This window comes from Monopterus albus, unplaced genomic scaffold (genome assembly GCF_001952655.1).
Source record: "Monopterus albus unplaced genomic scaffold, M_albus_1.0 scaffold53.1, whole genome shotgun sequence".
NCBI lineage: Eukaryota > Metazoa > Chordata > Actinopteri > Synbranchiformes > Synbranchidae > Monopterus > Monopterus albus.
The window spans coordinates 442,695-454,963 of NW_018127933.1; the positions used below are offsets into that span (position 1 = coordinate 442,695).

Below are 12,269 nucleotides of genomic sequence, written 5' to 3' on the forward strand. Positions count from 1 at the left end.
AGCAGGAATCTTTGGTTTCATATTTTCTCCTTGACAGCTCCTTGATTGTATTGTGTTCTCATTATTTAAGAGAAATACATGTTTGTGTTCCTACTCTTATGACTTATCACTGAATAGATAGACAGCTAACTTAATCATCCGTGGTCAAACACAAATGAAACTTTTTTTTTTTACAGAATATTTCCGGCATAAGGATATGAAACAACAAACATAAAGTAGTGTAAACCTGTCAGACTGATCCATTTCAGACAGAAAATGCATACTAAACCAAGCTACCACACACAGATTCATAAAAACATAGATTGAGCCTAATAAAATGGAAGGTTTTTTTTCTTAAGTTTGACAAAACATTGAATCCAGTGACTGTGAGGAAGTCGCTTGTAGCAATTATCACCAATTAATTTTGATTTCGGCTCATCGTTCTTGTTTTGCTGCCCACAGATTTTCAGTCCATGAATCAGAATCTGAAAGAATAGTTATGTGTGTGACAATGCCTTCTGCTTTGCATAAAACAGTTTCATAAAATAACAACATGTCAACCTGTTTGTCTACGGCTTTCTCAGAGTTATTTATTGCAGCTTTGAGGAAAAAAGCTTCAGTGCCTTCCATTAGAAGAGGTTAAATTTAGAGCACATTTTTAAGGTTACACGAGCGGCAACATTTAAATAACTTGTTTGCCATTGTTTACCTAAGGATGCTTTATAAAATCTAGGAGACTTCAGCCTGTAGACTGCTCATCCTCTGCTTGTTGCAGTCATCACAACTTCTGTTTCCTGTGGCTCTCTCTGTCCCGCTCTGTTGTTCGGCTGACTCAGTGAAATACTTTTAGCACTGTAGCACCAGTTTAAAAGTTCACATCACAAGGACGAAAAGAAAATAGACCAAGAGAGAGACAAATCCTCCACAAAGCTCCAGACTGTACTTCATTCCCTCATACAGCCCATGTGCCAAGATACAGGTGGTCAATAATGCCCTATTAAGTATTTTTAATATGCCAGAATGTATCTACGGTGAATAGCAGCTGCTAAGCAAAGCGGAAATTGAATGCTCTGCTCATCATTCAATGTTTTTCCATATGGCATATCATATAGAATATTAAATAATTCCTTATATGGATTCAGTATTCATGTGGTCTGAAACCCATGGTTGTATCTCATTTCCTCACATTTATATGAACATAAAAATCCCTCCAGGGGGAAACAAGGGATTTAATGTGATATAGATATTATAGTCAAAGATTTGCATTCAAATTATCTTCATTTTTCCCTTTTCCAATCACAGGCATATTTATTCTTCCTCTGACAACCCCTTCTCTTCTCGTTTAGGCTCATGATTAAAGATCCCCAGACTGAACTCTCACTTTCTTGCAGCACCGTCCTCATACGAGTCCCCAAGCCCTTCAGCCCCCCTGTGATTGTGTTACTGATCGACTGACCCTCATTGTCTTGCCTCATCTATCTATCACTTTACACCAACTGCCCACTGACAAACCTGACAAGGACAAATCACTGAGCAAAATACGGTGTCCCGAAATCACTAAGAGAGAAAAATGAGATGCAGTTAGATGCTTCCCAGCATGTCACAGCAAGAAAAGGGAAAGCACTGAAATAAGATTTCTTCTTGCAAATGAAGTGAAAACGGATGCCGCGCTGGAGCTGCTTTGTGGCAAAGGTCAATCGAAACATCTTCAATCAGTGACTAGACAAAAAAAATGAAAAGTGAAGCATTCTTGCAGAAAAACGAGCTCAACAAAGCACTCGTACAGCAATTTAGAGGAGCCTAAGTGAGCTTAGCCTAGTTTTTTGTTTCACATTCACAAGTACAGATAATTATGTAGAAACTATTCTATTTAAACAGGACAGAGAAGCCATTGTTGTTACACAAGGTACACTTTCTTTGGCTTCCCCTAACCAGTTTTGTACCTGGAATTTAAAAGTACAGCTAAGATGTACAGATTTTTTGTAAAGAAATATAATGTAATCATGCCCTTGTTCTAAAATGGAAGTTGTGGTAAATGTATAAATGAGCTTTTTATTTGTTGTTGCCCAGGTTACAGAGACCCGCACAGGTCCTCTTGGATGCAGTAACTATGACAACCTGGACTCTGTAAGCTCTGTGCTGGTTCAGAGCCCTGAAAATAAAGTCCAGCTGCAAGGTTTGTCCAAATTTTAGAACTTTTATTGTGATTGTCATGGTATGTTTTTAAAGAGAAAATAAATATTTCAGCTGTAAAATATATGCACTTGGGATAAACATCAGTACCACTTTGGCATACAAATATATACTTTTATAGATTTCATTAAGTAAGTTATGAGTTCAGTCGACATTATATTGCCACTAAAGTTTCACTGTCACTCCCCAAGTTCACGGTTTGATGATGGTACTAAACCCAACTTGTTTTTACAGGCTTGCAAGTCATCCTTCCCAACTACCTGAGAGAAAGTTTTGTGCAGGCTGCTCTCAGCTACATAGCCTGCAATGGGGAGGGTGAGTTTGTTTGCAAGGACAATGACTGCTGGTGCAACTGTGACCCCAAGTTCCCACAGTGCAACTGTCCATATATGGACATCCAAGCCATGGAGGAGAGCCTGGAGAGGATCACAGAGACATGGGGGATACTCTACAAGGAGTTTGAGGAATCAGGTAAAATAAATAAATGACCTCTCAAAAAGAATTGATTCTTTCTGGAAAGTGTTACTTTATGATGTAAGTCATTCATATGAGCAGGAGCATGGATGAATTCAAGTGCTTGATCTGTACAGTTAAATCTGAGTGAAAATCCTTTAAGTGTATTCCTCCCCTGTCTATGATTTATAGGTCAACTGTAATAGCTGGTTGTGAATCCTGAGCTCTGGCATGCTATCTGCATATAGCAAATTAACAACCTGACAGAGCCAGATTTAAAAAATCAACAGCTTTCAGCTCATGTAGTTTACAGTGTGTCTGGAGCAGATTAATCAACTATAAAACTCATTTATTGCCAGTCCGGCTTTTCATATCACCAGGGAAACGAAGTTTGAATGGAAGCTCTTAGCATAATGTTTGGTTATTACTGCTGTGCTCGGTCACCCTGCCTGGGTGATTATTACTCAGGTGAAATCCAAGTGGATGTCTTTTTTCCACTGTTCAGATTTGGCTGAAATATCCATAAGTGCAATTACTTCCAAAGTTTATGTTTTAATAGCTAGGTTTGAAGTGGGGGCACAAGCATGCCCAGAATACAGACACTCACAAGTGTCATAAATGTATCCTCCAGCATGGAATATGGCAGGTTTCTACCTCGCTGCTTTATGAGCTGCAGAAGATGCCAGAAAGTAGTTTTCACCTTTGACACAGATCATTGCAAATAGTGACTCCTGCCTAGAATCAATTTAGTTGTTAACCTTGAACCAAATTATGCCAAAAAACAAAATTGGAATCTTATTCAAAATGTTACCTGTTGTTGCTACAGATGAATTCAAGGCTTTCTACGCAAGGCTGCCTCAGAATTATTTCCTGAACATGTCAACCATCCAACACATGTGGTCCCTGGACAGCCTGTTCCAGTGGAGATATGAGCAGCTGGAGAACAGCATGCAGGTCCTCTCCAGACGAGCACAAAGGGTCATCTTTAAGCTCTTCAGTCTCAGTAAAAGATGTCACCGACAGCCCCAAGTCGACTTACCAAGAGAACGGTGAGCACAAGCCCTGAAACATACATTTGGATTCTCCTCTTCTGAATCTAGGTTTGATACTCTATTACGATTTGACAGCTTGAATATATTTTATTTAAGAAGACTTTGTACGTCCCGTCACAGCCTATGGTTCTTTTTCAAGGATGTAGGAAGAAGTAAACACTACTGTGGTGGCATTTCACTTGTGCACCATTGCAAAAACTCTTCAGTATATGTACAGAAAAGAACTTGATTTTTTCCATTTCTACAGTATAGCTAATGATTATCTACATGCTGCCATGCACACATTGATGTGCTAGTAAAACACTAATTTTAATAGACATCTTTTCACTGGCAGATGGACATAGCCTGGTTTTCTATTCTGCTACAACAGTGAACTTCAGCTATAGAATCCACGGGCCTCTGATTCTGTAAATCTTTATGGAGCTTCATGACATTTTCAGAAAATCATGAAATATGCATTCCATGTAATTGGACTTCATCTCCATGAAATCCTATGAAATCTCACTGAAACCAGATTTTCTGCACTGGTTACGTGGCCTTAATGAAGGGCATAAAAAAAGTGAACTTTTACAATTTAATACCTTCCAGAGCTTCTAAGATTTGTCAAATTCTCACTCAGATGAAATTTTGAAATAGGAATTGAACATTTTTTAATTTATAATGATAAATAAAATTAAATAGATAGAGAGATAAAATAGAACCATAAATAAAAAAAAACACAGTCGCCCCACAGGGTTCAGTGGGTAGAGCAGTTGTCTCCCAACCAGAAGGTTGAAGGTTCGAGTCTCGGTGCCTACAGTCCACATGTCGAAGTGTCCTTGGGCAAGACACTGAACCCCCATGTTGCCCCCGTTGATTAAAGCCATAGGTGTGATTTGGTGCCAATGATGGCTGCCTCAGTTCTGTACCAGAAACAAATTCCTTGTGTGTAACATACTTGGCCAAAGAAAGGTGATTATTACAGCACAGTTACACATATGCTAATAAATGTAGGCATACTACAGTAGACAGCACCTTGACACTTATCCTGCCAGGGTTGATCAAAAGTCTAAAAGTACATTAGGCTTTTCTCCTTAGGTTTGTGTTACTACCAATTTTAGATAAGTGTTTACAAATCATATAAAATCCATATTTGCATAAGAAACCTATGTCCGTCGGGGGATAATTGCTGAAGAGGATGAATCCAACTATCAGTGGCAGTCACACTGCGTTTAGTTCAACTGAGCTACCACAGCAAACACAACATATAAATCAGTTGGCCTATACGGTGCACTCAGTTCACTGCCCAGTCCCCTTCTGTTTCTCTTTCTCCGCACACCCTATCTTTAATCTGCCACATTTTCTCCTCCACATAGCCAAAGACACATATTAATCACTGACTTATGCAGGTGATATTCCCACCCACTTGCCAGGAAAAGGAGTGGTGACCAACAATGTCCTCTAACACCAAAGGACTGGATCTCCAACGACTCAGTCATTAGAGGACATTGTTGGCCGTCAAAGGACTGAAACCCCACACAGTGGGATAAATACCTCCTGCTCACCACCAGTCAAACAGAACTGATGAAGCCTCTTGGATGAGAGGTGAAACGTCTTCTACCTAAAATTACCTCCAGATGCCTTCTTTGAAGTTTTTTCAGCATACTACGACCTGGATGACTGAAAATTTGCCCAGACATACTCAGTGAAAGAGACTGAGAGTAGGATGTTTGTCATTTTGCCTGGGAGAGAAGCGGAGGCTCTTGTAAAACTCCACACTCTCCCTTTAACACCCTTTTTGCAGCACTTAAGCTAGATGACAGATATGTGATTGAGTTTGTTTTCTGCAGGGGGTACTTTTCTCCACACTGACAATTATGTACAAATAAGCCAGTCAAAGCAGCAGTCAGCTTGACTTTTATTAGGTGGGTAATGATAAGGCTGCCCACTTTGTGCTCAAATTTTTGCCATTAGGCAAAATGATGCACATTGTCATTCAAGTGATGTTTTCATTGAGTCTGCCTTAATAAGCTTGGACAATGCTTTTCTTATGCTTAGGCTTCTTCCAAAAAGGTGTCTGATTTCTTCACATCTTTGTTTGAGCACTTAGAAAATGCAGCTAAGACTTTGACTCTAAAAATACATCATAGACTTTAATGAACTTGTCAAGGATCAGACAAATTCCATCTTTAGAGGCTCACACTGCTTCAAATTTAAGATAGCCAGAAGATGTGATGATTGCACATCATGGCACTGGTCTTTATACTTTTTTATGTATTGTTTGCTTTTGCTTGCTTACTTTAGTAATGACTGCTGGTTGGTTTCACAAATTTCTATTAAGAGCATCTATATAGACCATCCATCCATTATCTATACCTTTAGTCCCGAATGGAGTTGCGGGGGGCTGGAGCTGATCCCAGCCGACATCGGGGTTTAGAGGCGGTGTCCACCCTGGACAGGTCACCAGTCTATCAAAGGGCCGACAGGCAGACAAACAACCACACACTCACTCCTACGGGCAATTTAGAGTCACCAGTCAACCTAAGCTGCATGTCTTTGGACTATGGGAGGAAGCCGGAGTACCCAGAGAGAAGCCATGCAAGCACAAGGGGAACGTGCAAACTCTGCACAGAAAGGCCGCAAACCCGGAACTTTCTCGCTGTGAGGCAATAGCACTAACCACCGTGCCACCATGCTGCCCACATCTACAGTATACTGTATAGTACAAAAGATAAACAGGAGTTCAGTTCATAGGAAAGAAATCAGCAGAATTGTGCCCTGATAGAGACAACAAGACTATAGAGGGATAAAGTTTTTCCTGTTTTAACATGACATTGCACAATGTCAGGTTCATCAAAATCATTTTTCCAGCTTGGACTTTGAGAAATTTTCCTATCTACCAACTTTAGGATGAACTGGAACTCTAATTGTAAGTCAGGTCAGATCGCCAGCTATTGGTACCTCACCTCATCAATGCTCTTGTGGCTGTGTGGATGCAAATCTCTGCAGCTAGGTTTGAAAATCTTGTAGAAACTTTTTCTAGAAGAGTGCATGCTGTCCATTAATCTCCAGTACATCGCATCCTTGGGTTTAACAAAAAAATGTGGCTAATTTCATTTTCAAAACACAGTCTGCTCCTTTAGAAGCAACACAGCAGTTAGCAGACACTGTAATCTACAGCTGTGGTTCAGAGAAGGACTTGCAGGGAGCAGATATGCTGTACATAATCACACCAGGGAACTAACTGCAGTCTTGTCTTTTCGACTGCTTTGCCTGGCTTAAACTGTCAGAAGTGAAATGCCTTGCCCACAGGTAGCAGTTGATGTAAAGGAAGAGCACTTTCAGTTCATTTTCAGTGACCGTTTTTCCATTTGGGGGTTCATATCATATTCATATCAGTAATTTTCTGAACACAGGCTTCCTTTTCACTGCCAAGCACACAGTAAGATCAGGGTTACAGAGGAAGTATAACCTAAATGTAATCCAGGAACATTTTCAGATTAGCATAAAGGTTACCACTGTGCACGCTCACCAAAGAGAGAGCTTTTCTTCTGAAAGGAAAGCCAGTACTGTGCAATTCTTCTTTTCAGCAAGCAAAGAGGATAAGAGGCATAAAGGGATCACACTTGAAATGCTGCATTCGCTACGGAGGGGGAATCAAACTGTAGCCCATATGGGGGAATTATATGTAGTCCGAGAGTAGGTTACCCTGTGGCTGCAGAGTGCTTCTAATTTAATGTCACAAACTGATCAAAGACAACTTTGTCTCTTGACTGTCTCTTACTTTATCCCCTGCTTTTCAACTTTGATGCTGATATTCTTTGTATGTATAATCTTCACTCATTGGGCACTTTAGGACAGTAAAAACAAAAACTGGAATACTTCAAGCACTCAATAATGTGAAGGTATTCCCGCAGGCCCCTCAAAACTATCCTGAAGATGTCCAGTAGAAAAAGAGCAACCTCTATATCAATCCTCACGCCTTTCAAATCCTAGAGCTCTCTCCAGCGATGGGAAGTCACACCTATGAGCCTGATTATAGTTCTCGGTTTTGTTTTTTTGACCTTCTCAATCTGTGCTTGCTGTAACTGAAAGCAGTGGAATTATTTCTGGGCGTGTGGTTTTTAGTCATGTTACAACAGGTGTTCATACATACATGGGAGGAGATTTTTAATTGCTGTCACTGATTTAGGGCTAAATCTGGTTTAAAAACATTAATGTTTCAGGTGGTTTAACCTAGATGCTTAGATTTTTTTAGATCTACAAATTACCTAAACCACGCTGACTGGAATCTTCTTTTGTATGTTTTGCATTATGCTAATTATGAAATATATTTTGAATGAACAAGCTGTCCGCAGACCTAAACAAGGGTCCTGGACCTAATAAAGCAGCTACTGATTGAACCAACTCATCCTTTAAGCCCTGTTCAATAAGCTCTCTCTGCCTCTCTCCATTCTCTTCCTGTTCCTTCTTCGCTGCAGGCCTCAGTCCTACTGGCTGAGTCATTTCCAGTCTCTTCTGTACTGTTCAGAGAACAACCAGCTTGGCGCATTCTCTGAGGACCTTCACAGCTGCAGCTGCCGATATGACCACAGCCCCTGTCAGCTGCCTCCGCCCTGTGTTGTTGGGGAAGGCTCAGCCTGTGCAGCCTGTGCACCAGACAACCATACCCGCTGTGGGAGCTGCAACCCAGGCTTTGCCCTGATGCAGGGGACTTGCAGGCCCATGGTAGCAGACTCTACAGAGAACTACCTGGGATTTGAAACAGACCTACAGGATTTGGAGCTGGGCTACCTACTGCAGAGAGCCGACCGCAGGCTAGAGGTATGTTTTATTAATCTTTGTCTAATCATATCACAAAAAATAGGAACTAAGCTGTCTTTCACAAAATAGCCTGGGGAGGATGCTTTTGCTCATGAGAGCCACTCAGCAGTACAAAGTATTGTCCTTCTGGCTACTGAGGAACTAACTTCCCCTTGTTTTTCCTTGTGTTGTACTATGTTTTAGATGCTCAGTGCATCTGAGGCAGTTTGGGGTTCTTTGAATAGAACACAGAACAATAGACAAAACCAATAAAAAATTTGTAGATATTTAAACTGTAGATTAAGATAAACTGTTTGATGAGCCAATTACTGTGTAGCATAGGGTTCCTTTTGGTTTACTTTATCCAGAATATTAAATAGTTTTGTATTTATCAAATGCAAACTGAAAACATTAATAAAACCTGGTCCAGTAGTGTTGTATACCATAAAACTCAAAGTAACCTAATTTTGGCCACAACATATTACTAGTTAGTAAGCCCCTGCCAACTAGTCAAGTTGCAGTTTACATGCATGTCTGTCCACACCCATACTGTGGACTATGTGTACTGAGGACTTAGAAGGAAGGTAATAAAATATATCAAGTTTTTTTTTTGGCAAAATGGAAGTTATCACTATACTGATGATTTACATGAATCTAATTAATAATTTCTAGTTAGAAACTCAGAGACTATTTTTATAGATGAGTACAGAGAACGGACAAAGAGCTGTGTCACATTGTCCTTGAATCCAAGTTGACATTTGTATCAATTTGAAGAAATCCCCTCAAGGTGTTCCTGAGCTATGCTGTTCAGGAGAATGGGTCAGATGTGAGGTCACAGTGACCCTGACCTTTGACCACCAAAATCTAATAATGTAATCAGTGAATCCAAGTGGGCATTTGTGCCACATTTGAAGAAATTCCCCCAAGGCTTACCAGATATCACGTTCATGAGAATGGGACAGAAACAAAACCTGAAAAAATAATGCCTCCAGCCATGGCTGTAATGCGTAGGCATAAAAATAGCTGAAAAGATAGGTTAGCTTGTAGGTTCTTTCTTGACCTCATGACCTGTTGTATCCTGTGGCCTTCCTTAGTGGATGGAGTTTCTCTAAAAATCTCCTTCTGTACTGTACTGGTGTGGTGTTTGTATTTGTTAGGTTCACGCCATCTTTATCAGCAATGACATGCGGCTCAACAGCTGGTTCGACCCTTCATGGAGAAAAAGGATGCTGCTGACACTGAAGAGTAACAAGTACAAGTCCAACATGGTCCACATGCTGCTGGGAATATCCCTCCAGATCTGCCTTACAAAGAACAGCACCCTGGAGCCTGTCCTTACTCTGTACATCAACCCCTTTGGAGGGAGCCACTCAGAGAGCTGGTACATCCCTGTCAATGAGAATAATTTTCCAGACTGGCAGGCCACCAAACTGGACCTACCTTTTGAGTGCTACAACTGGACTTTGACACTGGGCAACAAGTGGAAGACGTTCTTTGAAACCATTCATATTTACCTTCGGAGCAGGATAAAGACTCAAGATGGAGTGAATGACAGCGTTTATTACGAGCCTTTAGAAATGACAGATCCTGTTCGGAATCTGGGCTACATGAAGATCAACAGCATCCAGGTCTTTGGCTACAGCATGCACTTTGACCCAGAGGCGATCCGTGACTTGATTCTGCAGTTGGACTACCCATATACCCAAGGTTCCCAGGACACGGCCATGCTTCAGCTCTTGGAGATACGAGACCGGGTGAACCACCTGTCCCCTCCAGGCCAACAGAGATTGGACCTGTTCGCCTGTCTTCTCCGCCACCGGCTCAAACTGACTGCCAGCGAGGTGGTTCGCATTCATGCCTCCTTACAGGCCTTCAGCTCACGTCTGCCCAACTCACTGGATTATGAGACCACCAAGCTGTGCAGTTAACAGCTGCTTGAAGGGAGATCTGGAATGTAAATGGCCTCAAGGAGACCTCATGGACATAAGAACCGTGGCACTTGTGGTGCAGATACTTAGAGTTATGCTCTGTCTCTGTCGATTTCCAAACGGGATAATCAGGAGAGGACCATCTGTGGACAGCCGAAGAATGTACTCATCTGATTGTTTTGTTTATTGTTTTGTGGCGACTACCTTCAGTGCTATGTTATAAAAAAAAAATGAGGTGGACCAGTAAGAAAATGCACAACTGTTTCTCAAGAAAGTCTAACAAAACAATTCTACAGTAGAAATTCAGATAACGCTGTGAAGTTGAACCATTATGTTTCAATATGACTGCTCATTTATACTGTAAGTACCAATGCCAAATCAATGGACATTTTATGGAAAAATGGTACAGTCTGTTTGTTTGTAATTTTTATATGTTCTTTTGCTTCAGTGACAGTGCACTTTCCATGAAGACCAGAATACAGTGGTGTCAATCCAGATTTTGTAGATAAATTGATATTAAAACATGATGTTATAACAGATTCCAGCTGCTGGATTGTTTTTTTCATGCCACTAGTTTTCTTCTTGTTTACATACACAGAACAAACATATGTCAACACCATATTTAATCCAGTGAAGCAAGCTACTGTGAAATTGAAACTATGTGGTTTTAAACAGTAGAAAAGACTTATGTATTATTCAGTTTTATTTACTTATAGCTTTACTCATGCTGTAAAGGAGGTTGCAGTTGGGCTTCAGTCAGCAAATGCATACTGGAAGCTGTGCTCTTGTCGCACTCTGTGGCAGGCTAGGACCGAACCCCTGATACTGATACGTGTTGAATGAAAAATGTCACTAGTCCAAAGTTTTGCTTGAGTGTTAAATTTTGTTTCCCAAGCACACTCAATGTTGGGCTGAGTATGGGTACAGGTTTGTTCAGTTGTGTAGGTTCTGTTTGTGGCTTGGGCAGACTCAGATTTTTTTCGTTTTTTAGTGCATTAATTAAACTTATATTTCAATAATGAGACACAGAGATGCACAAACAAGTGGACGTTTAGTTCAGTCACATTGCTGTGCCTCTGTACTGTAGGTCAAAGACTCTGTCTGCATTATTATCAGGTACAAGATGCCACATCTAATCTGTTAATATGTCCTGTGCATGCCTTAATGACACTGCAGACCAAAGAGAAGTCAGGTACCTGTGAAGGTTAACAGTCCTCACCTTTATTTGCCTGCTCCGCCTATCAATGGCAACTCATGTCAGAAGCTACGCTGGATGAGGGCTGTACATAATTGAGTAGTGTCTGATGATATGTGACAGTGGTGGAATGTGTTATCAAATGTCAGCATGTCTTTTACTGGATACAGCCATGTCGGTTGCATGGAGGGCATGAGTGCTTCACTGTGGCATGAAAAGAGCAGCTCTGAGAGAACGAGAGACAGCACATCAGTTTGTGACTGAGCTGATTTTCTGTCAAGTTTGAGGTCACTAAATGCCTAAAAATGGTCTCTCACAGTTGGCTGGCAAACCCTTTCAAAAACCATGTACACAGGAGGGAATGGGTTCACAGAACTGGAAACTGTAGGGGTTAAACACTAATGCATTTAATTCATTTCTGCATCCATGCAGTCTGAGTAATTAGGGATATGGATGGTGTGTTTCAAAGAAAAATGGAAATGAAGGAGTAATAATTCTGCCTCCCTACAGTTCTCTACATGGTCCTCCTCTAGCTAAATAAAAAGATCCCAAGGTAGAATATTCATAATTATGATGTTTAAAAGCACTCTGCAATTACCAGACTCAGTCCTGCAGGGGCAGCTGGCCATAATTCGTTATGAGGAGCCTGTAAATAACTCAGTTTTTCCATTCCACTAGTGACTCCAA

The 12,269-nt window shown here is 40.9% G+C and overlaps 1 protein-coding gene across 1 annotated transcript in view; it reads left to right on the forward strand.

Annotated features, from left to right (window-relative positions):
• The window catches only part of LOC109961266 (BMP/retinoic acid-inducible neural-specific protein 3-like), a gene marked incomplete at its 5' end in the record, with an annotated part of 25,588 nt that extends 14,619 nt beyond the window's left edge, over positions 1-10,969 (forward strand). The window contains 5 exons of the mRNA XM_020601952.1: positions 2,050-2,155; positions 2,407-2,643; positions 3,452-3,674; positions 8,138-8,480; positions 9,617-10,969. Coding sequence (XP_020457608.1) covers positions 2,050-2,155; positions 2,407-2,643; positions 3,452-3,674; positions 8,138-8,480; positions 9,617-10,387 — 1,680 coding nt within the window. The remainder of the gene's footprint in view (positions 1-2,049; positions 2,156-2,406; positions 2,644-3,451; positions 3,675-8,137; positions 8,481-9,616) is intronic.
• Positions 10,970-12,269: the final 1,300 nt, after the last annotated feature.